Here is a 27,445-nt window from a genome sequence, read left to right as displayed (position 1 = left end):
TCTTGCTAGTTTATCCTCAAGTTTATTTTCTCCCTCAATTATTTTTTGGTCAACTTTTGTTGGTCTTTAAAACTTTCCCAATCCTCTGGCTTACCACATTGTATGTTTTTTCTTTCAATTTGATACCGTCCTTAACCTCCTTGGTTAACCATGGTTGGTTTATCCCCTTCCTTGAATCCTTCTTCCCCACTGGGATATACCTTTGTTGAGAGTCACGAACAATGGCAGATGTTTAAGAAAATAGTTCATCAACTGTCTTTGCTGCTAAGTTGTTATCCCAGTCCACTCCAGCCAACTCTGCCCTCATTCCATTGTAATTACCCTTATTCAAGTTTTGCAGAGTTGTTTTCGACACAAGTTTCTCACTCTCAAACAGAATGCTAAATTCTGCCATATTATGGTCACTGTTTCCTAGGGGATTCTTTACTCTGAGATCATTTATTATATCTGCCTCATTACACATTACTTGATCCAAAACAGCCTGATCCCTGGTTGGATTCACAACAATGTTCTAAGGAACTCTCTGGAAGACACTATGAATTCTTGCTAGTGTCTACCTCTGCCAATTTGATTTTCCCAATCTACATGAAGATTAAATTCACCCATGATTAGTATGCTGCCTTTTCTAAATCAGGAGATAATGATAATACCCTCATTATCTCCTGATTTATTCTCTGTCCTACAGCACAGCTACTGTCAGGGGGCCTATAGATTACTCCCACCAGTGTCTTCTGCCCCTCGTTTTTTTGTTTAATTACCTCCACCCATATGGATTCTACATCTTCCGATCCAAGATCCTTTCTTGCTATCGTACTTATTCCATCTCGTACTAACAAAGCTACCCCACCACCCTTTCATTCCTGCTTATCCTTTCAAAAAGTCACATACCCCTGAATATTTAGTTCCCAGCTTTGATCTCCTTGTAACCACGTCTCCGTAATGGCTACAAGATCATACCTATTAACCGCTACTTGCACCGTTAATTCATTTATTTTGTTCTGAATACAACGTGCATTTAAGTAAAGGGCTATTAATTTTGCTTTTTTACCATTGTTTCCCCTTTTGACCCTATTTGCTGCTTTTCTTTGTTTGTACACTTTGTCCTTTCCTGTCACACTCTGGGTATCATTACCTAAATAGCTGCCCTGCAAGGCTGCCATGCCCTTTTGCTTTGTAAGCCAACGTATCCTCTTTCCAGAATCCTACCAGCCCTCCCACCAACATATTTAGTTTAAAGCCCTCTCTCCAGCCCTAGTTATTCGATTAGCCAGGACACTGCTCTCAGCATGGTTCAAGTAAAGCCCATCCCACCGGAACAGCACCCTTCTACCCTAGTACTAGTGCCAGTGCCCCATGAACTGAATACCATTCCTCTCACACCATGGGAAGTCGATAGCGTAGTGGTAATCCAGAGATCCAGCTTAATGTTCTGGGGACTCGGGTTCGAATCCTGCCACGGCAGATGGTCGAATTTGAATTCAATAAAAATCTGGAATTAAAAATCTGATGATGACCATGAAATCATTGGCGATTGTTGTAAAAACCCATCTCGTTCACTATGTCCTTTAGGAGAGGAGAATCTGTCTGGCCTACATGTGATTCCACAGCAATGTGGTTGACTCTTAACATCCCCTCTGAAATAGGCTAGCCACTCAGCTACAAAGTCACAAAAAAGGAATGAACCACCTGGCATTGACTTAGGCACCAGAAATGACAAGGGTACTCTCAGCCCTGTCAACCCTGCAAAGTCCTCCTTTGTAACATGTGGGGGCTAGTGCCAACATTGGGAGATATTCCACATGATGATTAAATTCACCTATGATTAATGCCCTCATTATCTCCTGATTTATTCTCAGACTAGTCACAGACTAGCCAAGCAATAGCCTGACATAGTCATCCGCACTGAATCATACCTTACACAATGTTCCAGACACCACCATCACCACCCCTGGGTACGTCCTGTTCACCGGCAGGACAGGCCCAGCACAGGTGGCAACACCATGGTGTACATCAGGGCAGGAGTTGCCCTGGGAGTCCTCAACATCGACTCCATACCCCATGAAGTCTCATGGCATCAGGTCAAACATGGGCAAGGAAAGCTCCTGTGGATTACCATGTACTGCCCTCCCACAGCTGATGAGTCAGTATTCCTCCATGTTGAACACCACTTGGAGGAAGCATTGAGGGCGGCAAGGGTGCAGAATGCACTCTGGATGAGGGACTTCAATACCCATAATTAAGAGTGGCTCGGTAGCACCACCACTGACCGAGCTGGCTGAGTTCTAAATGATATAGCTGCTAGACTGGGTCTGTGGCAGGTGGTGAGGGAAAAACATACTTGACCTCATCCTCACCAACCTGCCTGCCGCAGATGCATCTGTCCATGACAGTATCGATCGGAGTGACCACCACACAGTCATTGTGGAGACGAAGTCCTGCTTTCACATTTGAGGATATCCTCCATCATGTTGTGTGGCACCACCATCATGCTAATTTCGAACAGATATAACAATTCAAGACTGGGTGTCTATGAAGCACTGTGGGCCATCAGCAGCAGCAGAATTGTACTCAAATGTAAGCTGCATGTCCCCCACTCGACCATAACCATCAAGCCAGGGGATCAACCCTGGTTCAAAGAAGAGTGCAGGAGGGCATGCCAGGAGCAGCACCTAAAACTACCTAAAAATGAGGTGTCAACCTGGTGAAGCTATAACAGGACTACTTGCATGCCAAACAGCATAAGCAGCAAGTGATAGACAGGGCTAAGCAATCTCACAACCAGAGCTTAGATTTGATCTGTTGCAGTCCTGTCACATCCAGTCGTGAACGGTGGTGGATAATTAAGCAACTCACTGGAGGAGGAGGCAGCTCCAGAAATATCTTCACCGTCAATGATGGAGGACCCCAGCACATCAGCAAAAATAAGGCTGAAGCATTTCCTACAATCTTCAGCCAGAAGTGCCGAGTGGATCATCCACCTTGGCCTCCTCCTGAGGTCCATAAGCAGAAATTAGGCCATTCGGCCCATCGAGTCTGCTCCGCTATTCAATCATGGCTCATAAGTTTCTCAACACCATTCTCTCGCCTTCTCCCCATAACCTTTGATCCCCTTACCAATCAAGAACCTATCCATCTCGGTCTTAAATACACTCAATGACCTGGCCTCCAAGCCTTCTGTGGCAATGAATTCCATAGATTCACCATTCTCTGGCAAAAAAGTTTCTCCTCATCTCTGTTCTAAAAGGTCTTCCCTTTACTCTGAGGCTGCGCCCTCGGGTCCTAGTCTCTCCTACTAATGGAAACACCTTCCCCATGTTCACTCTTTCCAGGCCTTTCAGTATTCTCTAAGTTTCAATCACAACCCCCCTCATCCTTCTAAACTCCATCGAGTATAGACCCAGAGTCCTCAAACGTTGCTCATATGTTAAGCCTTTCATTCCTGGGATCATTTTCGTGAACCTCCTCTGGACCCTCTCCAGGGCCAGCACATCCTTCCTGAGATACGGGGCCCAAAATTGCCCACAATATTCTAAATGTGGTCTGACCAGAGCCTTATAAAGCCTCAGCAGCACATCCCTGCTTTTTATATTCTAGTCCTCTCAAAATAAATGCCAACATTGCATTTGCCTTCCTAACTACCGACTCAACCTGCAAGTTAACATTAAGAGAATCCTGGACTAGGACTCCCAAGTCTCTTCGCACTCCAGACTTCTGAATTCTCTCCACATTTAGAAAATAGTCTATGCCTCTATTCTTCCTACCAAAGTGCATGACCTCACACTTCTCCACGTTGTATTCCATTTGCCACTTCTTTGCCCATTCTCCTAACCTGTCCAAATCCTTCTGCAGCCTCCTCGCCTCCTCAATACTACCTGTCCCTCCACCAATCTTTGTATCATCTGCAAGCTTAGACAGGATGCCCTCAGTTCCTTCATCTAGATCATTAATGTATAAAGTGAAAAGTTGTGGTCCCAACACTGATCCCTGCAGAACTCCACTAGTCACCGGCCGCCATCCTGAAAAGGACCCCCTTATCCCCACTCTCTGCCTTCTGCCAGACAGCCAATCTTCTATCCATGCTGGTACCAGATGCCAGTCTTCAGCCAATTCAATTCACTCCACCTGATATCTAGAAATGGCTTGAGGTACCGAATACTGCAAAGGCTACAGGCCCGGACAATATTCTGGCAATAGTACTGAAGGCATGTGCTCCAGAACCTGCCACACCCCTAGCCAAGCTGTTCCAGTACAGCTACAACACTGGCATTTATCCAGCTATGTGGAAAATTGACCAGGTATGTCTAGTACACAAAAAGCAGGACAAATCTAACCCGGCCAAATACAGCCCATCAGTCTACTCTCGGCCATCAGTAAAGTAATGGAAGGGGTCATCAACAGTGCTACAAGCAGCACTTGCTAGGAATAACCTGCTCACTACGCCCAGTTTGGGTTCTACCAGGGCCACTCAGCATTTGGCCGAGTGTGACATCAAAGAGCCCTAGCAAAACTAGAGTCAATGGGAATCGGGGGGAAAACTCTCCACTGATTGAAGTCATACTTAGCATAAAGGAAGATGGTTTTGGTTGTTGGAGGCCAGTCATCTCAGCTCCAGGACATCACTGCAGGGGTTCCTCGGGTTAGTGTCCTAGGCCCAACCATCTTCAGCTGCTTCATCAGTGACCCTCCTTCCATCATAAGGTCAGGAGTGGGGATGTTCACTGATGATTGTATAATGTTCAGCAGCATTTGTGACTCCTCAGGTACTGAAGCAGTCCATGCCCAAATGCAGCAAAGCCGGACAACATCCAGACTTGGGCTGACAAGTAACATTTTTACCACTCAAGTGTCAGGCAATGACCATCTCCAACAAGAGAATATCTAACCATCGCTCCTTGACAATCAATGGCATGACCATCACTGAATCCCCCACTATCAACATCCTGGGGGATATCATTTACCAGAAATTGAACTGGACTAGCTATATAGATTTTGTTGGCTACACGAGGTCAGGGACTAGGAATCCTGCGAGGAGTAACTCACCTCCTGACTCCCTGAAGCCTGTCCACCATCAAGTCAGGAGTGGCCACAAGGCACAAGTCAAGAGTGTGATGGGATACTCTCCACGTGCCTGGATGAGTGCAGCTCCCACAACACCCAAGAAGCTTGACACTGACCGCGACAAAGCAGCCCGCTTGATTGGCACCACATCCACAAACATTCACTCCCTCCACCATCGACACACAGTGGCAGCAGTGTGTACCATCTACAAGATGCACTACAGGAATCCACCAAGGTGCCTTAGACCTTCCAAACCCATGACCACTACCATTTAGAAAGACAAGGGCAGCAGATTGATGGGAACGTTGATTGATGGTGGTCATATGCTGCTTTCTTGAACCACTGCAGTCCCTGTGGTGTAGGTACACCCACAGTGCCGTTAGGGAGTGATTTCCAGGATTTTGATCCAGTGACAGGGAAGGAATAGTGATACAGTTCCTAGCCTGGATGGCGTGGCTTGGAGGGGAACTTGCAGGTGATTGTTGATTGGGATCAGTTTCTCAGGATCTTTGTTCTCTATTTCACCTGGGGTTCCCTTACTCTGCACTAAGGATCTCACCAAGCCTGTTCTAACCCTGCATCATTCTATGAGATGTGACAGAGGTAGCAAATTGCCCAGTTTTTGCTCCCCCTCCATAAGCATCACAGCACCTTCATCTCTCACTCCAAGTCAACAATTAAGCCAAAGAGATTTAAGATGGAGACATCTACCATCCTGACAATGCTAAGCTTCTTATATGCTGCTGTAGTTGCACCCATCCAATGAGAAGTATTCTATTCCACTTCTGACTTCAGCCTTTGATGTTGGAAAGCTTTCAGGAAACAAGAAAGTGATTGGTTGGTCAATATTTTGCTTGCTTACCTTCAAAGCTCATGTAATTTATTAGTAATTGTAAGGTTTTATTAGTTGTGATAAGGTTTACTAGTGGGATTAAAAGATTATTGGAGTAGCAGTGTTTAATTATGAATTAAGAAAAATAAATTAACACATAATAAAGATAGGTAAGTAGGTGATGTGTTGTGACTGCAGAATGTAGGGTCTCCAGGTTGCCAATGTGATCCAGGGCAAACATGTCTGTAGTAACTGCCTGTGGCTTGAGGAGCTTCGGCTCAGAGTAATTGAGCTAGGGGCCAAGCTGCAGACATTGTGACACATTAGGGAGGAGGAAAGTTGCCTGGACACTTTGGGCCAGGAAGCAGTCAGACCCCTTAGGGTAAGGTCTTCTGATTTGATCAGGAATAGGAGGGCGTGACTATGGGTGAAGCAGGTAGGGGGACCCAGAAGATAGAATTGGAGGAGCTTTGCAATTGATCAGCAGGTTCAAGGTGCTTGCTACTTGTATGGATGAAAGTGCAGGCTGCAAGGTGGATGAGTGAGAGCTGTACCGTTGGGATGGTCTTCACTTGAGCCATACCAGGACCAGAGTGCTGGTGAGTCATATAGTGAGGGTGGTAGACAGGGCTTTAAGCTAAATAGTGGAGGAAAGGGGTCAAGTCTGGGAAGAAATGATCAATTAAACAGAGAAGACAAGGCAAGACAGCAAATGAAAATCAAAGTGGCAAGAAGGGACAGAGTGTACAAACTTAAGAGTGCAGCACCAGATAAAGAGATTGCAAAAAAGGTAAAAAGGTATTTGAGCTGCCAATTCATATGTATGATCTGATAGCCGTTACAGAGACATGGCTGCAATATGACAAAGGCTGGGACCTGAATATTCAAGGGTACATTACTTTTAGCAAATTAAAGGAAGCTCGGAAAAGATGGAGGGCTAGCTGTGTCAATTAAGGATGACAAAATTTCTCTCTCTAATTTACCATAGTTTTAAAGGTCAGGATGTAGAATCAGTTTGGGTACAGATAAGAAATATTAATGGCAAGCAATCATTTGTGGGAGTGGATTATAGGCCCCCTAACAGTAACCACAGTGTAGGACAGAGTATACAGGAGGAAATAATAGGTGATTATGAGAAAGGTAAAGCAATAATCATGGGTGATTTTTATCTACATAAAGATTGGGCGAATCAGATTGGCAAAGGTAGCCTGGAAGATGTGTTCATGAGTGTTTTCAGGACTATGTCTGACAGCAGCACATTCTACAGCAACCTAAGAGCAGGCTATTCCCGATCTGTTAAATGCAATGAAACTGGATTAATTAATGACCTCGTAGTTAGGGTGCAACCAGGTAGCAGTGACCATAACATGGTTGAATTTTGCATTCAGTTTGAGGGAGAGAAGGGTGGGTCTAAGACTAGTGTTTTGAACTTAAATAACTGCAAATATGAGGGTATGAAGATAGAACTGGCGAAAGTGAACTGGGAAATTAGGTTAAGGGATAAGTCAATAGAAATAGAAGTCAATAGATATAACGAACAGGGTGCCACAGAGATCAGTGTTGGGTCCTTAACTATTTACAACCCATACTAATGACTTCATGGGATCAAATGTTTGATTCCCAAATTTGATGACACAAGGGTAGGTAGGGAAATAAGTTGTGAAGAGGGCGTAAGGAATATAAATAGGTTAAGTGATTAGTTAAAATTTGGAAGATGGAACATAATGGGGAAAATATGAACTTTTCTACTTTGGCAGGAGGAATGAAAAAAGCATATAATCTAAATGGAGAGAGAAGTATAAAAGGTAAGCGTAAAATGTAAAGTACATAGGAAGGAAAAATATACTCCATAAGTGGTGCTGGAATATATAAGAATGAGGTTGAAAGACTCTGTACCTATTGAGCGTTGAGCCTGTTAAGGCTACAAACATGTAGAACAGCAACTGACAAAGCTATTGGATTTCTAAACAACATATCTATTCTTCTATTCTTTTCTCCCTCACTTTTGCCTTGCCTCCCCTCTCCTCCTCTGCCATTTGTCTTAACCACTCTGTGATAGTTCCATTTTTACCATGCTTCAGGTAGAAAATGTCTCCCAAATTCCTGATTGGATTTATTAATGGACATCAAATTCATGATCTCCAGTTTTTGGACTCCCCAAGTGAAAACATTTTCTGTGTCTACCCTATGAAACCTTCCCATAATCTTAAAAATCTCAAGTAGATCACCCCTCAGCTGCCTTCTTTCTCTAGAAAATAATCAAGCTTGTTCATCCTTTTCTCAACTTTCCTACAATCTTTGTGAATCTCTTTTCCACCTTCTCCAGTGTATCTATATCCATTTTATAATATGGAGACAAGAACTGTCACTGTATTCCACATGACCTTACCAACCATTCGTCAATCTGCGTAGCTAGCCTTAATTGCTACTCCTGGTTTTCTACTCTGTAGCCCACTCACTGTGTGTTTTGATACTTACCCACTGATTCCACAAGTTCAAGACTGCATTTTATATGCTTGTTTTCCTTCGCAATGTTCGAAGGGTGGGGGGGGGTTGGTGTGGGGCACAGGATCTCTTTGACCTAAAATCATGCCAATGAAGACTCCCAGTTTCCCTATCAATCAAGATACACATCACATTAACTGTATAAATACCTTCACATCTGTGCACAGCAATGAGCACAGCCCACAAACTTTTCAAAAGTAATCATCACTGGATTTATCCCATTCAGAGGCAACAATATACAGCTGTTAATTCACCTAAGCAAGTTCAAACATCAAGACTGCATGCCACTAAGAACTACACTTTCACAGCGACTATCCTATTGGCTTTGGAAAAGGAAGGAAAGTCACATACATACCTGATTGCTGGTCGTCTTGGCCAACGTCTTCTGTCAAATTCTGCAATAAACAGAAGAGAAAAGAAAGTTGTGCTAATCTTTACAGATTTATAGCAATACATCTTGGGTTACACTGCACCTACAGAACCAATCTAAAATAGAAACCCCAAGGTAATAATCTCAGGGTTGCTACCTGAGCCACAGGCAAACTGGCATAGGGTAAATAAAGTCATGGAGTTAAATGCGTGGCTCAGGGATTGGTGTAGGAGGAATGGGTTTCAGGTCATGAGGCACTGGCACCAGTACTGGGGTAGAAGGGAGCTGTTCCGGTGGGATGGGCTTCATTTGAACCATGCTGGGACCAATGTCTGGTGAACCAGATAACAAGGGCTGTAGAGAAGGCTTTAAACTAAATGGGAGAGTGGGTTGGGGGGGGGGGGGGGGGGGGGGGGGAGAAGAGGAGGAGGAGGAGGAGGAGGAGGAGGAGGAGGGAGAGAGAGAGAGAGAGAGAGAGAGAGAGAGAGAGAGAGAGAGAGAGAGAGAGAGAGAGAGAGAGAGAGAGAGAGAGAGAGAGAGAGAGAGAGGAGTTCTGGAAGTGGCATATGTAGGCTTACAAAGCAAAAGGGCATGGCAGGCTTGCAGGGCAGCTATTTAGGTAATGATACCCAGAGTGTGACAGGAAAGGACAAAGTGTACCAACAAAGAAAAGCAGCAAATAGGGTCAAAAGGGGAAACAAATGGAAAATCCTAATGCATCCTTACTTAAATGCGCATAGTATTCAGAACAAAATAAATGAATTAATGGCGCAAATAGAGGTTAATGGGTATGATCTTATAGCCATCACGGAGACGTGGTTACAAGGAGATCAAAGCTGGGAACTAAATATTTAAGGGTATGTGACTTTTCGAAAGAACAAGCAGGAATGAAAGGGTGGTAGATTTGTTAGTACGAGATGGAATAAGTATGATAGCAAGAAAGGATCTTGGATCAGAAGATGTAGAATCCATATGGGTGGAGGTAAGAAATAACTCGGGGAAGATGACACTGGTGGGAGTAGTCGGTAGGGCCCCTGACAGTAGCTTTATTGTAGGACAGAGAACAAATCAGGAGATGAGGGCATGTAAAAAGACAGCACATTAATCATGGGTGAATTAAATCTTCATGTGGATTGGGAAAATCAAATTGGCAGAGATAGACACTAGCAAGAATTCATAGTGTATTCTCGACAGTTTCTTAGAACAATACGTTCTAAGGATCAGGCTATTTTGGTAATGTGCAATGAGGCAGATTTAATAAATGACGTCAGAGTAAAGGATCCCCTAGGACACTGTGACCATAATATGGTAGAATTTAGCACTCAATTTGAGAGAGAGATTCTTGGGTCAGAAACAACTGTGCTAAACTTGAATAATGATAATTACAATGGAATGAGGGCAGAGTTGGCTAGAGAGGACTGGGAAAGGAGTTCAGCAGAAAAGACAGTTGATGAACAATGTTTAAAGATGTTTAAGAAAATAGTTCACGACTCACAACAAAGATACACAACAAAATGGGGAAGAAGGATTCAAGGAAGGGGATAAACCAACCATGGTTAACCAAGGAGGTTAAGGACAGTATCAAATTGAAAGAAAAAACATACAATGTGGCAAAGATTAGTGGTAAGTCAGGGGATTGGGAAAGTTTGAAGAACCAACAAATGATGGCCAAAAAGTAAAGACGGAGAAAATAAGCTTTTGAGGGTAAACTAGCAAGTAATATAAAAACAGACAGTAAGAGCTTACTTAAATATATAAAAAGGAAGAGAGGCCAAAGTGAACATAGGCCCCTTAGAGAATCGGGCTGGGGAAATAATAATGGGGAACCAGGAAATGGCAGAGGAGTTGAATAAATACTTTGCTGCAGTGGAAGATACTAATAGCATTCTAAAAATTCCAAATCATCAACGGGCAAAAAAAAGGGGGGGGAAGAAATAATTACAATAACTATCAATAGAGAAAAAGTACTAGGGAAACAACTAATGGGGCTAAAAGCTGATAAGTCCCTTAGACCTGATGGGTTCCATCCTCAGATATTAAAGGAAGTAGCTACAGCGATAGTGGATTCACTGGTAGTAATCTTCCAAGAATCCTTAGATTCTGGAAAAGTCTCAGAGGATTGGAGGACAGCCAATCTAACACCCTTATTCAAGAAAGGAGACAAAAATAGGTAACTATCGGCCAGTTTAACATCGGTCATTGGGAAAATGTTGGAGTCTATTATAAAGGCTGCAATACAGAGCATTTAGAAATACGTAATCTAATCAAGCATAGTCAGCATGGCTTCATGAAGGGGAAATCATGCCTGACAAATTTATTAGAATTTTTTGAGGAGGTAACAAGCAGGGTAGATAAAGAGGAACCAGTAGATGTAATATATCTGGATTTCCAAAAGGCGTTCGATAAGGTACCACACAAGGTTACTTAATGAGGTAAGAGCCCATGGTGTTGAGGGTAGTATGTTAGCATGGAAAGAGGATAATAGAAGACAGAGTTGGGATAAGGGGGGCATTTTCACGATGGCAACCTGTAACTAGTGGAGTGCCATAGGGATCCATCAGTGTTGGGGCCTCAATTATTTACAATATATATTAATGACTTCGATGAGGGAAGTAAGTGTACTATCGCCAAGTTTGCAGATGACACAAAAATAGATGGGAAGGCAAGCAATGAGGATGACACAAAGCCTACAGAGGGATATAAACAGGTTAAGTGAGGAGGCAAAAACTTGGCAGATGGAATATAATGTGGGAAAATGTGAGGTTATGCACTTTGGTAGGAAGAATAGAGAAGCTGAGTGTTATTTAAATGGAGAAAGACTGCAGAAGGCTGCAGCACAGAGGGATCTGGGAGTCCTTGTGCATGAATCTCAAAAAGCTAACAAACAAATTTAGCAGGTAATAGGAAAGGCAAATGGAATGTTGGCCTTTATTTCAAAGGGGATGGAGTATAAAAATAGGGAAGTCTTGCTAAAACTATACAAGGCACTAGTTAGACCACACCTCGACTACATGAACAATTTTGGTCCCTTGTCAAAGGAAAGATTACCGGCATTGGAGGCAGTCCAGAGAAGGTTCACTAGGTTAATCCCGGGCATGGAGGGATTTTCGTATGAGGAGAGGTCGGGTAGGTTGGGCCTGTACTCATTGGAGTTTAGAAGAATGAGAGGCAACCTTATTGAAATATAAAAGATTCTTAGGGGGCTTGACAGGGTAGATGCTGAGAGGCTGTTTACCCTTGCGGGAGAGTCTAGGACAGAGGGGATAATCTCAGGGTAAGGGGGCGCCCATTTAAAACAGAAATTAGGAGGAATTTCTCTCCGTAGTCAATCTGAGGAATTCTTTATCGCAGAGGGCTGTGGAGGGTGGGTCATTAAGTATATTCAAGGCTAAGACAGGCAGATTTTTAATCAGTAAGGGAATCAAGGGTTATGAGGAAAAGGCAGGAAAGCGGAGTTGAGGATTACCAAGTCAGCCATGATCTTGTTGAATGCAGACTTGATGGGCCGAATGGCCTACTTCTGCTCCTGTCTTATGGTCACCATGCAAACAACACTTCTTGTTGTACAGTTAATCTTAAAACCTTTAAAAGCAGAGGTGCCAAAATATTTTGCTGAGCAAACTCTCTTTTTAACCTTTGGAGATTCTTGTCCCTAAGCTCTGTAAATTGCAGGCATGTCTCAGGGCAAATGGAACACTTTTTAAACTATTTTTAAATGTGAAATGGCAGCTATCAATTCAAGCAAGAATCTGGAAAGATAGCAAAGACCAACATCAACTTCTACAAATTGTCTGAAATTCAAACATCCTACACTGTGCTAAAATCGCCCCAAAATTCAACTAAAGGGGCTATGCAAATTGCAGTGGTGGCACTTTAGATCAGCCCATCCTGCTCATCTTCCCCCCATTACCCCCCACCTCCTCCTATTTGAGAGCCTCTACATTTAAGCAACCAGAAACTAAACTGTTTATTAGTATGAACTAGTCTCTAAATTTTATAATCTGCATAATATAATAAATTAAAATTTATCAAAGATTAGTTTGTCTACAGCATCACTTCCTTTACGAAGTGCTTATTCAAAAAAAGTTTCCTAAATAAATGGACAATCTTGACAAATGTTGCATTTGAATGCTCATGCTGAAGATTACACACAGACCCATGAAGGTGCTCTCTTACACATGTATTCAATGCTGCAATCATCATTGTTAAATCCCTTTTTAGTGTGCACTGATAAAGACAGAGTGTGATACTGAAGCTTTTTCAAAATCATCACACATTTGGTTGACAGATCAATGAGCTAGAAAATATTTTAGGCCCATTTAGGGCCCAAAATAGTTGACATTTAGGGCATGCAAGTCAGATGACAGTGCCAGAGAATTGCAAGCACCAACTCTACGTCAAGAGAAAGTTCACCAGTTAGCTCCCCACCAATTTGGGCCAACTGTAACTGCAGCAACAGCAGAACAGGAAGGGAGCAAGAGCTGGCTGGTAGTGACCCTCAAGATTTCTATGGAGCCAGAAGGGGCTGGAATGCACGTCTTGACTCCGTATAAGGCAAGTTAAAAACTTATTTTTGTTGACAGTCCTGTTAAGGACTGTTGGTTAATTTGTAGCAAAATGAGGAAAACCTGAGCGCAGTAATTTCAGAGAGGGCTCCTTAAATGGATGCTAGGTCCCTCATTAGCATATGCAAGAGGCACAACACTTGTTTAATGCAACCAGTGACAACCAAGACAATGCAGTACTGGATATATTTTAGGGACTCGAAGCACAGAACATAGTTCCACGAAATTGGATCGTTTGACCCATTTTTGTGCCAAAAATAGATGCAAAAAGATCAGATTTCTACCCTAATTAGTTGTACAAGGAAAACAAGTGTTCATAAGATATACTCAAAATGTTTTCAAACTTCCAATTTTGAAAAAGGTTATCTGTGTGTTTAAGTTAAGGCACCTTCTTTATGGAGGAGCTCATAGCATCATATTTGAAAGTTAGCATCTATGGCAATGCAGCACTCCCTCAGTACTGCACGGAAACATCAGCCTTAATTGTGCACTCAATTCAGGAATGAGGCGTGATCCCACAACCTTCTGACTCAGGTCACAGTATCATCACTAAGAAAAGCTGACACCTAACCATGATTAAGCAAATTATCCAGATACCAAACCTTATGAAAATCATACACCTAGAAAAAATAGTTTTAGGCAAGAACTTCAGGTGCTGTCCATTTGATATTTCACTAACCATATTTCCAGGCAGACTTTCAGAGGAAAAGCTTGTTTTCATCCAGCTTTACTTTACTAATAAAATTGCACATCATTCATGTTTTTGGAGCTACGCAACATGGTATTTATTACATAGTGATTGAAATAGTAATTAAGGAACTATTAACTACATTAATCTTTACAAATGTGTGGAATTTGCTAGCATCAGTTCAAAATAGTGACTGCTGTAATGAATTACTAATAGTTGCATATTTATAAACATCAGATTGCTCCCGAGCCCTTAACAAGTTACAATTTATTCAATATGCTGTCCTGACAAAGCTATACAAAGTGCGTTAATTAAACAATTTTACTGAAGTTAAGTGTTGAAGGAATCAACTGGCGGAATTTGTCAATCCAGATACATTATAATTCAAACCTGTTAAAAACTGTTCTTGCTATAATTTAATATTTATATTCATAGTATATTAAATCATTTCATATTTATTATTTTAACTTGTAAATAAATATTTTGGCCGCTTTACCTGGTGCTAAGAGGGTGCAACATGCAGATAAACATGAATAAGCATGCAGATTGGTGCAAGTAGGGTAATCATAAATCATCCGCATGATGAAACTATTAAAGTGCCATAGTCTCATAAAAGATCCCAAATTGTGGCGTTTTGTTAGTTTTCCAAAAAAACTATTTATTCATCTGCAAAATATTTTACTCAACTGTTGAGTATACTATAGAGTTATTAAGAGAGCTACAATCTAATAACAAGTTATATAAAAAAGGATACAATTTTCAAAAGAAAAATGAAGATAAAAAGGTGAGGTTGAGGGGAGGGAATTTTGTGATGATTTTCAAGCCCCAACATGAAATGTGTTAAATTTACAAGCCAGAAATTGTTTTCCAAACACAACACCAAATTGTATGAATTCACAATGCAGGCTCCACGTTACCTAAGCTTCAGGCAGCAATTAACCACACTTAAGCTAGCTTACCACAGGTTGTTAGTGCCATAGAATTGGACTGCATGTGAGCCAATGTCTTTGGGAACTAATTCACACACTAGAAGAATGTTGCTATGATTATTTTTTCACTTCTTCCATCCTCAAGGACATGCCGGACCCCCTGACCTCTGAACCACCCGACCTCCGATTTCACCCCCTCCCCCAAACTGTATCCCCCCCTCCTTCCCAAAATCCTGTCCACTTACTTTCACCCTGGCCTGTCAAGGTCCTTTAAATTTCAATGGACCATTAAACTTACCTGGTTTACGGCAGCTAGTAGTGCCATTAAGAAAAAAAGGTGTGGCCTCCTTCACGTCAACTCAGCTGCACTTCGACACTGGACCCTAGGGATGTGCTGCACTGCCTGGATCTCGCCTGGCTTGAGTTGGAAGGTCAAGTGAGATAGGATCCAAAAAAAAAATTAAAGTAAGAAATTGGGCACAGAGTAGCAATCAGACACTGATTGCCACTCCAAGGAAGTTCAGGCCCATTATATCCACCAGATTTTTTTTTAATTGATATCCAGGCCTCTTTAATGTTGGTATCCTATTCTAATTTAATTTTCATCCCATTTCCTTAAATCCAAAGTAATTATACATATTTACTTTGATTTAAACTCCTTCGCCGCCACCCCTCTGCAGCAAATTCCCACTCTCACCAAGTTCCCATTGCAAGTCTGTTTAGCAAGCCACTCCATTTAGCAGATTCACCCAATTCTCACCAAGTTCTGTCTCAGCTGTTCACCATTTGAACTGGGCTGAGAATGCCTTGAAAATATTAAAATTACTTAACCTTGCAAAGTTATGTGATATCAGCTTTCATTGCTAAAGGAGAGTCATGTGGAGGTCCATTTGCTATCGTGACCGGATCACACAACCAACCCTGACATCATCGACACACGTACAATGTATTGATGACAAAATTTGTTTATTCTAAAAATATCCAACTTAATTCAAGTCACATGGAGATCTCTTAAACCAGCGAATGGGGAGAATTAAAGTGTATTGGTTTAAGTATTCGTATTTTATAATTCTGTTCATGCACTTTCCAACTTCTAACTTAATAAACTGTTTGTTGCTCCATGTTAAATTCAGTTATGTTATTAGTATCATTCATACTTCTGAAAGCTGAGTGAAAAACTAGATTATTTTTAATAACCACTGCTACTTTGAGATTACAGAAGGAAAAATTCAATGTAGTTAAAATACTAATGGCATCATATTGGTAATAGAAAAGTGGCAGGGGGAAATATTGGTTGAACCCTGATCTGGGGGAAACAAAAAGAGGATGATTTTGGGGTGGCCACCTGGGGAACTGTACGTACCCCTCCACCCACATCTGCAAATCCACCGGCAGGAGAATCATAAAATTTTGCCCGGTGTTTCCCGCAATACTTAAATGCAGACAATTGAAGTACTTCCTAAGCAAACAATTTTATGATGATTTTGCATGTAAACATATATATATATATATATATAATTATTACACATTTGCAATTGTTATAATTAATCATTTTGTAATCACTGTAGAAAAAATTGCAGCACTGCAAGTTAAGGGCTAGGGAATGGGACCAGCTGATTTGTTTTTGTAAAGAGTTAGCATGGACACAACTGGCCAAATGGCCACCTTCTGCACTGTATCCATTCTAAGACTTAATGCTGCAAGGTAGATCTTTTCATATTAAAATCTTCCAGGGAAACCAGAGTATGTTGGAGCATTTCCCATTAATATTTTTATACTAGAAACACAGAAAATAGGAGTATGTCATTCGGCCCTTCGTGCCTGCTCCGCCATTCAATATAATGATGGCTGATCCCCTATCTCAACACCATACTCCTGCTCTCTCCCCATATCCCTTGGCGCCTTTAGAGTCTAGAAATCTATTTCCTTCTTAAATATATTCAGTGACTTGGCCTCCATGGCCTTCTGTCAAAGAGAATTCCATAGGTTCACCACCCTGAATGAAGAAGTTTCTTCTCATCTCAGACCTAAATGGTTTACACTGTATCCTAAGACTGCGACCCCTTGTTCTACACCTCCCAGCCAGAGGGAATATCATCCCTGCATCCAGCCTGTTCATCCCTGTCAGGATTTTATGTTTCAATGAGATCTCCTTTCATTCTTCTAAACTTCAATGAATACAGTCCTGGTCAGCCCAATCTCTACTCAAACGACAATCCTGCCATCCCAGAAAACAAACATCAGCCATGGCTCAGTGAAAAAACTCTCAGCAGAGTCAGAAAGCTGCATTGTCAAAGGTGCAGTCTTTTATATGAGACAATAAACCAAAGCCCCATGAACCCTCTCAGACGGATATAAAAGCTGCCATCACATTATTCAAAGAGAAGCATGGGCGTTCTTCCCAGTGTCCAAGTAAATATTTATTCCTTAACCAACATTATAAAATTAGACCATCTGGCAATTAACATATTGCTCTTTGTGGCAGTTTGCTGTGTACAAATTGACTGCCACATCCTCCTACACCACAACAGTGAATAATCTTCAAAAGCTTCATTGGCTGCAAATTGCTTTGGGTGGTCCTCAGGTCATGAAAGATGTTATAAATCAAGATCTTTGTTCATTTCTTCTCAAAATAACTACAAGAGAAAGACAGATTGAAGTTCTACATCAAGTGAATCTGGAAGCTACAAATATTGTAAAAACAAAAACAGAATTACCTGGAAAAACTCAGCAGGTCTGGCAGCATCGGCGGAGAAGAAAAGAGTTGACGTTTCGAGTCCTCATGACCCTTCGACAGAACTTGAGTTCGAGTCCAAGAAAGAGTTGAAATATAAGCTGGTTTAAGGTGTGTGTGTGGGGGGCGGAGAGAGATAGAGAGAGAGAGAGAGAGAGAGAGAGAAAGAGAGGTGGAGTGGGGGTGTGGTTGTAGGGACAAACAAGCAGTGATAGAAGCAGATCATCAAAAGATGTCAACAACAATAATACAAAAGAACACATAGGTGTTAAAGTTAAAGTTGGTGATATTATCTAAACGAATGTGCTAATTAAGAAAGGATGGTAGGGCACTCAAGGTATAGCTCTAGTGGGGGTGGGGAGAGCATAAAAGATGTAAAAAATAAATAAATAAATATTTTTTTTTCTCTTTCCCTTTTTTTTTCTTTTTCTCTTTTTATAATGGAAATAGGTGGGAAAAGGAAAATCTATATAATTTATTGGAAAAAAAAGAGAAAAGGAAGGGGGAAACAGAAAGGGGGTGGGGATGGGGGAGGGAGCTCATGACCTAAAGTTGTTGAATTCAATATTCAGTCTGGATGGCTGTAAAGTGCCTAGTCGGAAGATGAGGTGTTGTTCCTCCAGTTTGCATTGGGCTTCACTGGAACAATGCAGCAAGCCAAGGACAGACATGTGGGCAAGAGAGCAGGGTGGAGTGTTAAAATGGCAAGCGACAGGGAGGTTTGGGTCATTCTTGCGGACAGACCGCAGGTGTTCTGCAAAGCGGTCGCCCAGTTTATATTTGGTCTCTCCAATGTAGAGGAGACCACACTGGGAGCAACGAATGCAGTAGACTAAGTTGGGGGAAATGCAAGTGAAATGCTGCTTCACTTGAAAGGAGTGTTTGGGTCCTTGGATGGTGAGGAGAGAGGAAGTGAAGGGGCAGGTGTTGCATCTTTTGTGTGGGCATGGGGTGGTGCCATAGGAGGGGGTTGAGGAGTAGGACCAGGGTGTCTCGGAGGGAGCGATCCCTACGGAATGCTGATGGGGGGGGTGAAGGGAAGATGTGTTTGGTGGTGGCATCATGCTGGAGTTGGCGGAAATGGCGGAGGATGATCCTTTGAATGCGGAGGCTGGTGGGGTGATAAGTGAGGACAAGGGGGACCCTATCATGTTTCTGGGAGGGAGGAGAAGGCGTGAGGGCGGATGCGTGGGAGATGGGCCGGACACGGTTGAGGGCCCTGTCAACGACCGTGGGTGGAAAACCTCAGTTAAGGAAGAAGGAGGACATGTCAGAGGAACTGTTTTTGAAGGTAGCATCATCGGAACAGATGCGACGGAGGCGAAGGAACTGAGAGAATGGGATGGAGTCCTTACAGGAAGCGGGGTGTGAGGAGCTGTAGTTGAGGTAGCTGTGGGAGTCGGTGGGTTTGTAATGGATATTGGTGGACAGTCTATCACCAGAGATTGAGACAGAGAGGTCAAGGAAGGGAAGGGAAGTGGCAGAGATGGATCACGTGAAAATGATGGAGGGGTGGAGATTGGAAGCAAAATTAATAAATTTTTCCAAGTCCCGACGAGAGCATGAAGCGGCACCGAAGTAATCATCGATGTACCGGAGAAGGAGTTGTGGAAGTACCGGAGTAGGACTGTAACAAGGAATGTTCCACATACCCCATAAAGAGACAGGCATAGCTGGGGCCCATGCGGGTACCCATAGCCACACCTTTTATTTGGAGGAAGTGAGAGGAGTTGAAGGAGAAATTGTTCAGCGTGAGAACAAGTTCAGCCAGACGGAGGAGAGTAGTGGTGGATGGGGATTGTTCGGGCCTCTGTTCGAGGAAGAAGCTAAGGGCCCTCAGACCATCCTGGTGGGGGATGGAGGTGTAGAGGGATTGGACGTCCATGGTGAAGAGGAAGCGGTTGGGGCCAGGGAACTGGAAATTGTTGATGTGACGTAAGGTGTCAGAGGAATCACGGATGTAGATGGGAAGGGACTGGACAAGGGGAGAGAGAAGGGAGTCAAGATAATGGTAATTCTGTTTTTGTTTTTGTTTTGGATTTCCAGCATCCGCAGTTTTTTTGTTTTTACAAATATTGTAGTTGCACTAAGTTCAAACTTAAGGACAGGCTGCTTCAAAAAGGAAACACTGCATTAACCTTAACACAGAGATGATAGTAATTATATAGAAAAGGTAACCTTTGTTGTTGCAGGCCCACTTATACTCCAAATGCAAGTTCTTCAGCTATGAACATTCTACTCTGACTTTGGAGTCTCACATAATGAATACAAGAGCAAACAAGTGGCAAAATATTACAAGAAAAGCTTTAATCCTTAAGAAAATCCATCTTTATTTGTCACCATCAGCAGTTGCTCTATAAAGGTTGGTACATTGCTGAGATAGCTCACTTAGAACTGTTAACACGTGAAAGGAAAATAATCCCTGCAACTGCACTTCTCTACTCTTCTTTAGTTCAACCTGTATAGAATGCCAAAGACAAAGCTTCATACCACTTATCCAACAAGTAAAGTTAATTCCCAAAAAGCACTTCCAACAACTTGGTTTGTGTAGCGTTTACATTTAATATAGAATTTTAAAGCCAATTAACGACTTGTTGAATGAAGTTTAATAAAATGTACATTGAACAATTGTAAATTTGCACCTTCCCAGTCTACTCAATGCAATTTCTGCAGGTGTCCTATACTCTGATATGGTCACATCACAAAACACTGTCACTTCTTCTTATTAGTTTTCTTCCAGCTGCAGTTTTGCCGCAGGTCAAGAAAAAAATATATACATTGACATTCAAGCAGTTGGATGCAAATCAAATAGATAAAAAATCTGTGAGGATCATCTCGATGTGAGCTCCTACAATACAAACATACCTAGAACTCTGGAAGGTTTAAGATGAGGCAAAGGAGATTAATTATTAGCTTTGCCAAGCAGGGCAGAATTTTGAAAGACTAAATCTTGATCAGCTAGTCCAAAGCAGATGGCTTTGATAGCCAAGGATGTAGGAATGGACAGTCAAGAGTAGTGATTAAAATTAGGCATTAGCAGGCTTGTTGACTCAAAAACAATATTGGACAGGTAATTACAATGGAGAATAATTGATTTCATTGTCTTGGGGAGGTGGTGGCATAGTGGTAATATCACTGGACTAGCAATCGAGAGGCCCAGGCTAATGCTCTGGGGACACTGGCTCAAATCCCACCACAGTAGCTGGTGGAATTTGAATTCAATCAACAAAACTGGAATTGAAAGCTGATCTCAGCAATGGTGACCATGAAACTATCAATTGTTGTAAAAACCCATCTGGTTCACTCATGACCTTCAGGGAAGAAAATGCGTCATCCTTACCTGGTCTGGCCTACAGGTAGCTCCAGAAACACAGCAATGTGGTTGACTCTTAACTGACCTCTGAAATGGCCTAGGAAGCCACTCAGTTCAAGAGCAATTAGGGGTGGCTAACAATTGCTGTGCAAGCCTTAAAGAATACATTTTTAAAAACCATAGGATGTACAGCACAGGCACAAGTGTTCATGTTCCACTTGCATCTACACCAACTTTTCTTATCTTCGTCTACCACCATACTGCAAATCGTATCGGGACTTGATTTAACTAAAAGTAATCTGCAATGATGCTTTGAAAGATGTTATAACTTCTAATGCCCTCACTGTACTGATCTGCTGAAATTCAGTCACACTGATCAGACAGACTTCTTCTGAAATTCAGACATGTGCTGTGTACATGCCAGTTTAAGAACATGATCCCAAGAATTCAAAAGTGCCAGCTTTCAAAAGAATATGGCTACACGCAGCATTGGTCCAAGATGGATGCAAACAACAACGGTTCTCAGAATTGTTCCGAACGTCTCTTTTAAAAGATTTTGTTCAGTCATCATGACAACCTGGAAGTAAAATCCACCAATATTGGTAACATTATTGGACTAGCAATCTAGAGGACTAATGCTCCGGAGACATGAGTTCAAACCCCATCAGGGCAGCTGGGGGAATTTAAATACAAAAAAAATAAATTGAATAAAAAGGTAATCTCATAAATGATTACCATAAAATAGAACAGATTGTAGGATAATACTGGAACCAATCTTTACTAATCTAACATTTGTATAGAGAGTGAAATGTTGCAAGCATTCAGCTCTAACTCAATCACCACCCGTTTCTCTCTTTGATCTGCTCATGTAAAACCCCAATTAATGTCTTCTACCTGCATACAATTAAACATAATCAAAAACCCATCTGTCCTTCAGAGAAGGAAATCTGCCATCATTACCAGGTTTGGTCTAGATGTGATTCCTCACCAACCGCAATGTGGAGGACTCTCAACTGGCCCCCAAAATGGCCCAGCAAGCCACTCAGTTCTATCAAACCATTCAGAAAAGCCAGAAGCATTTGCAACCAACTTCAGCCAAAAGCAATTGCAACTAACTTCAGCCGGTAGTACCGACTGAATGTTCCATCTCAGTCTCCACCCGAGGTCCCCAACATCACAGATACTAGCCTTCAGTCAATTTAAATCATTCCACGCAATATAAAGAAACAGCTGAGACACCGGACACTGCAAATGTTGTGGGCGCTCAATGTCCTGGCTATAGTACTGAAAACTTGTGCTCCAGAACCAACCACACACATAGCCAAGTCATTCCAGTACAGCTACAGCACTGACAATAACAATGTGGAAAATTGCAATGCATGTCCAATCCACAAAAAGCAGAGCAAATCTGGTCTGGTCAATTACTGCCCCATCAGTCTACACTCAATCATCAGCAAAGTAATAGAAGTGTCATCAACAGTGTTAACAAGGGCTTTGACTCACCAATAATCTGCTCACAGATGCTCAGTTTGGGTTCCACCAAGAACACAGCTCCAGAATTTATTATAGCCTTGTTCCAAAAATTGTCAAGCGCTGAATTCAAGACATGAGATGAGGGAGTGACTGCTCTCAACATCAAGGCAGCATTTGACTAAGGAGACCTAGGAAAGTTGAAGTCAATGGGAATCAGGAGGAAAAATTGCTGCATCATATCTACAACAGAGGAAAATGGTTGTGGCTGTTGGGGATCAATCATCTCAGTCCCAGAATATCGTAGCAAGAGTGCCTCAAGGCAGAGTCCTAGGCCCAGCCAATTTCATCTGCTTCATCAATGACCTTCCTTCTATCATAAGGTCAGAAGTGGGGATATTCACTGATGACTGCACAGTGTTCAGTATCACCAGTGATTCCTCAGATAACGAAGCAGTCGTGCCTTCATGCAACAAGACCTGGACAACATTCAGGGTTGGGCTGTGTGGCGTGAATGCTAATTGCCACTTAACAGCCAGGCAATGACCATCTCTCACAAGAGAGAACCCTAACCGCCTCCCCCTGACATTACAAATCACCAAATCCCCCACCATAAGCATTCTGAGGAACATCATTGAACAGAAACATAACCGGATCAGCCACCGTTACGAGGTCAGAAGTTGGAAATTCTGCACCAAATAACTCAATTCCTGACCGTCCAAAGCCAGTCCACCATCTACCAGGCACACATCAGGAGTGCAATGGAATACTCCAACAACACAAGCAGCTTAATACCATTCAGGGCCAAACAGCCTGAAGGATTACCAACTTGTTCACCACCTTAAGCATTCACTCTCTTCACCATCAGCGCAAAGTGCAGCAGTATGTAGTATCCACAAGATGCAATGTAGCAACACGCCAAGACTCCTTCGATAGCACCTTCCAAACCCTCGACCTCTACCATCCAGAATAACAAGGGCAAAAGGTGCATGGAAACATGACCACTTGCAAATTACACACCATCCTGACTTGGAAGTTCCATCACTGTTGCTGGATCAAAATCCTGGAACTCATTCTCCAACAGCACTGTTGTGTACCTACATCACAAGGACTGTTAACAGTTCAAGTAGGCAGCTCACCACCATCTTGTCAACAGAAATAAATACTAGTCTTGCCAGCAATGCCCACATGCTATGAATGAGCAAAAAAGTGAGGAAGAGACCCTGGAGTGTGGATTACTAGGTTATGAAGTGAGGTGGCTCTTTCATTTCACTGAATCAACCAAAATGAACCAAGGGGAAAACAATACAGAAAACACTGGCAGCCCAGGAGCTCAAGACACCTTTACCTTGATGGTTAAAAGTAACCAAGGTTGGTAGATTCAGGCAGAGGATTGGTCAAAACCTTCAGCGTGCAGATTTACAAAATAATTTTTTTTTAAACCAGAGTCAGAAATCTTACTTCTGGAGCATTGTACCACTATACCTAAATGAAAAAGGTGAAAATTATTTTGCTTTCCCTGCCCACCCAGAAGTATAAATATCCACCAACTCATGACTGGCCGGGGGGGTGGGCAGGGAAAGGAAAGCAATTTAAATATAATCCTAAAGGAACATGGGACCAGGAAAAAGGTCATTCAGCAACACAAGCCTATTCTGTTATTCAATCAGATCAGTGCTGCTCTACACCTCAATTCTGTTTAGCTGCCCTTGTTTAGACTTTGGCCAAAAGAATAGAAAAGCTGAATTTTTTTCTAAAAAGGTGCAAAACTGCCAATTGTTGATGTTCAAAGAGACTTGAGTCTGCTAGGGCAAGGAAAGCCAAAAGTTAGCATACCGGTACAGCAAGCTTTTAGGAAGGCAAATGACATGTGGCCTTTATTGCAAGGGACTGGAGTACATGAATAAAGACGTCTTGCTCGAGTTGTACAGGGTTTGGTGAGACCATATCTGGAGTACGTGTGCAGTTTTGGTCTCCACGCTTAAGATACACTTGCACTGGAGGCAGTACAATGAAGGTTCATAGGAACAGGAGTAGGCTATTCAGCACCTTGTGCCTGCTCCGCCACATAATTAGACCATGGCTGATTATCTACCTCAACACCACTTTCCTGTACTATCTACATATCCCTTGATGTTGTCATCAGTCTCCAGAAATCTATTGATTCTGTTTTGAACATGCTCAATGATTGATCTTGCACAGCCCTCTGGGGTAAAGAATTCCAAAGATTCACCAGCCTGAGTGATGAAATTCCTCCTCATCTCAGTCTTACAATGAGATTATATCCCCTGGTTTTAGACAGCCAGAGAAAACTCTCATCTACATCTACCCTGTCATGCCCTGTAAGAATTTTGTAAGTTTCAATGAGGCCACCCCTCATTCTTCGAAACTCAAGAGAATACAACCCAGTCTCCCTAATCACTCCTAAGACAATGTTAGGGATTAAACTGGCGAACCTCCATTGCACTCCTCCTATGACAAGTATATCCCTCCTTAGAAAAGGGGCCCTAAACTGTACACAATACTCCAAATGAGGTCTCACCAAGGCTCTACACAACTGCAGCAAGACATCTTCAACCTTCCATTCAAATCCTCTTGTGTTGAAGGCCAACATACCATTCGCCTTCCTAAGTGCTTGCTACACCTGTATGCTAACTTTTTAGTGACTCATGAACAAGGACATCAGGTCCCTATGGACACCTGCACTTCCCAACCTCTCACCATTTAAGAAATATTCTGCCTGTTTTTCCTGCCAAAGTGAATAACTTCACACTTATTCACATTATATTCCATCTGCTGTGTTGTAGCCCATTCACTCAGCCTATCCAAATCCTCTTGAAGCTTCCTTGCATCCTCCTCACAACTTACATCCCCACCCAGTTTGATACCATTGGTAAATCTGGAAATATTAAAATTGGTCCCTACATCCAAATCATTTATATAGATTGTGAACAGCTGTGGACCTAACACTGATCCTTCAATACCCCATGAGTAACAAGCTGCCATCCTGAGAATGATCAGTTTATTCCTAGTCTCTGCTTTCTGTCCATTAACCAATTCTCAATCCATACTAGTATATTTCCCCAATCCCATGAACTCTAATTTTATTTACTAACTTCCTGTGTGGGGCCTTATCAAAAGAATTCTGAAAATCCAAATACACCACATCCACTGGTTCTTCTTCATCAATGCTACAAGTAATATCCTCAAAAAACTCCAAGTTTGCCAAACATGGTTTCCCTTCCGTAAATCCGCATTGACTCTGCCCAATTTTACCACTCTTTTCTAAATATCCAGTTATCACAGCCTTTATAATAGATTCTAACATTTTCCCTACTAACAACTAACAGGTCCATAGTTTTGAATTCTCCCGCTTCCTCCCTTCTTAAATAATGGGGTTACATTTGTTACTTTCCAGTCTGCAGGGAGCCCTCCAGAATCTACTGAGTTTTGAAGTTTAATCACCAATGCATCCACTCTTTCTCTAGCCACCTCCTTCAACACTTTTCAAGTACTACCTCCTTTACTAATACCAATTTATTTTATTTCCTCAGTTTCGCCAGCCCCTTGGTCACCTAGTATATCTGGGAGATTTTCTGTATCTTCTTCTGTGAAGACAGATGCAAAGTAACTGTTTAGTTTCTCTGCTATTTCCCTGGTCTCCATTATAAATTCTCCTGTCATCACCTGTAATGGGCCCACATTTGTCCTTGCTAATCTTTTCCTTTTCACATACCTAAAGAAGCTTTTACAGTCCATCTTTATGTTCCTCACTATAGTTTGCATTCATATTCTCTTTTCCCTTTCTTAATCAGTTTCTTGGTTCTCCTTTGATGGGTTCTAAATTTCTCCCAATCCTCAGGCTTACCACTTTTTTGGCACTCTTATAAGCCACTTCCTTTGATCTAATGCAATCTTGAATTTCTTTAATTAACCTGTCCCTTTGGGTGTTTGTGCCTTAGAGAAATGTATATCTGTTGTAGATAGTGTAGTGTTTCTTTAAATACTGTCATTGCCTGTCTACTGTCAAATCTTTTAGTGTACTTTCCCAATCCACCATAGCCAAATTGCCCCTAAAACCTTCATAATTTCCTTTCTTCAGATTTAAGAAACGAGTTTCAGAATGAACTACATTGCATTTAAAGTTTATGCAAAATTCTATCATTTTATGGTCACTATTTCCCAAAGGCTCTTTTAGAAGGTCATTAGCCCTTTCTCATTACACAAAATTAAATCCAAAATAGATCAAACACTAGTTGGCTCCTCAACATACTGCTCCAGGAACCCATCTTGTACACATTCCAGGAATTCTTCCTCCAGAGCATTAGTGCTGATTTGGTCAACCCAGTCTGTGTGTAAATTGAAGTCGCCCATTACCCACATTACATGTATCTCTAATTTCCTGGTTTATACCGTGCCTAACAATAGCACTACAGTTTGATGGTCTATAAACAATTCTCACCAATGTTTGCTGCCTTTTGCTGTTTCTTAGCTCCGTCCAAACTGATTCCACATCTTGATCCTTCGATCCAAGATCCTCTCTTACTAACGTACTGATCTCTTCCCTTTTAAAGGGTGCTACCCCACCTCCGTTTCATTTTTGCCTATCCTTCCTAAATGCTGAACATCCTTGGATATTCCATTCCCAATTTTGGTCACCCTGTAGCCACATCTCCGTTTTGGCAACTGAATCATACCCCTTTACCTCAATTTGTGCATTCAAATCATCAACCTTTTTGCGAATGTTATGTGCATTCAGATAGAATGCCTTTAATTCTGCTTTTTTAAACATTATTCTCTATTCTGATCCTAATTGATGCTTGCCTATGCTTCGTCTGTCTTCTATTTTTGCTTTCTACTTTTCTACTCCCTTTTACGAGTTTTGCTTCCCTCAAATCTGAGCTCCCTCTGAGGTTCCCAACCTCCTGCCGATCTAGTTTAAACCCGTCCCCCAACAACACTAGCAGGTCTCCCTGTGAGG

General features: G+C 42.1%; 1 protein-coding gene across 11 annotated transcripts in view; it reads right to left on the bottom strand.

Annotated features, from left to right (window-relative positions):
• dcun1d4 (DCN1, defective in cullin neddylation 1, domain containing 4 (S. cerevisiae)) overlaps window positions 1-27,445 on the bottom strand; it is a 116,308-nt gene that overhangs the window by 68,412 nt on the left and 20,451 nt on the right. For 10 of the 11 annotated variants that reach the window (XM_041184288.1, XM_041184344.1, XM_041184271.1 and 7 more), the window contains one exon: window positions 8,751-8,790. In XM_041184288.1, coding sequence (XP_041040222.1) covers window positions 8,751-8,790 — 40 coding nt within the window. Of the gene's footprint in view, window positions 1-8,750; window positions 8,791-22,497; window positions 22,592-27,445 lie in introns of those variants that run through there. The other variant, XM_041184364.1, reaches the window with a different exon arrangement.

Source organism: Carcharodon carcharias, chromosome 1 (assembly GCF_017639515.1).
Source record: "Carcharodon carcharias isolate sCarCar2 chromosome 1, sCarCar2.pri, whole genome shotgun sequence".
NCBI classification, from domain to species: Eukaryota; Metazoa; Chordata; class Chondrichthyes; order Lamniformes; family Lamnidae; genus Carcharodon; species Carcharodon carcharias.
The sequence above is the reverse complement of the archived record's forward strand: the minus strand, read 5'-3'. Positions and strand labels throughout refer to the sequence as shown.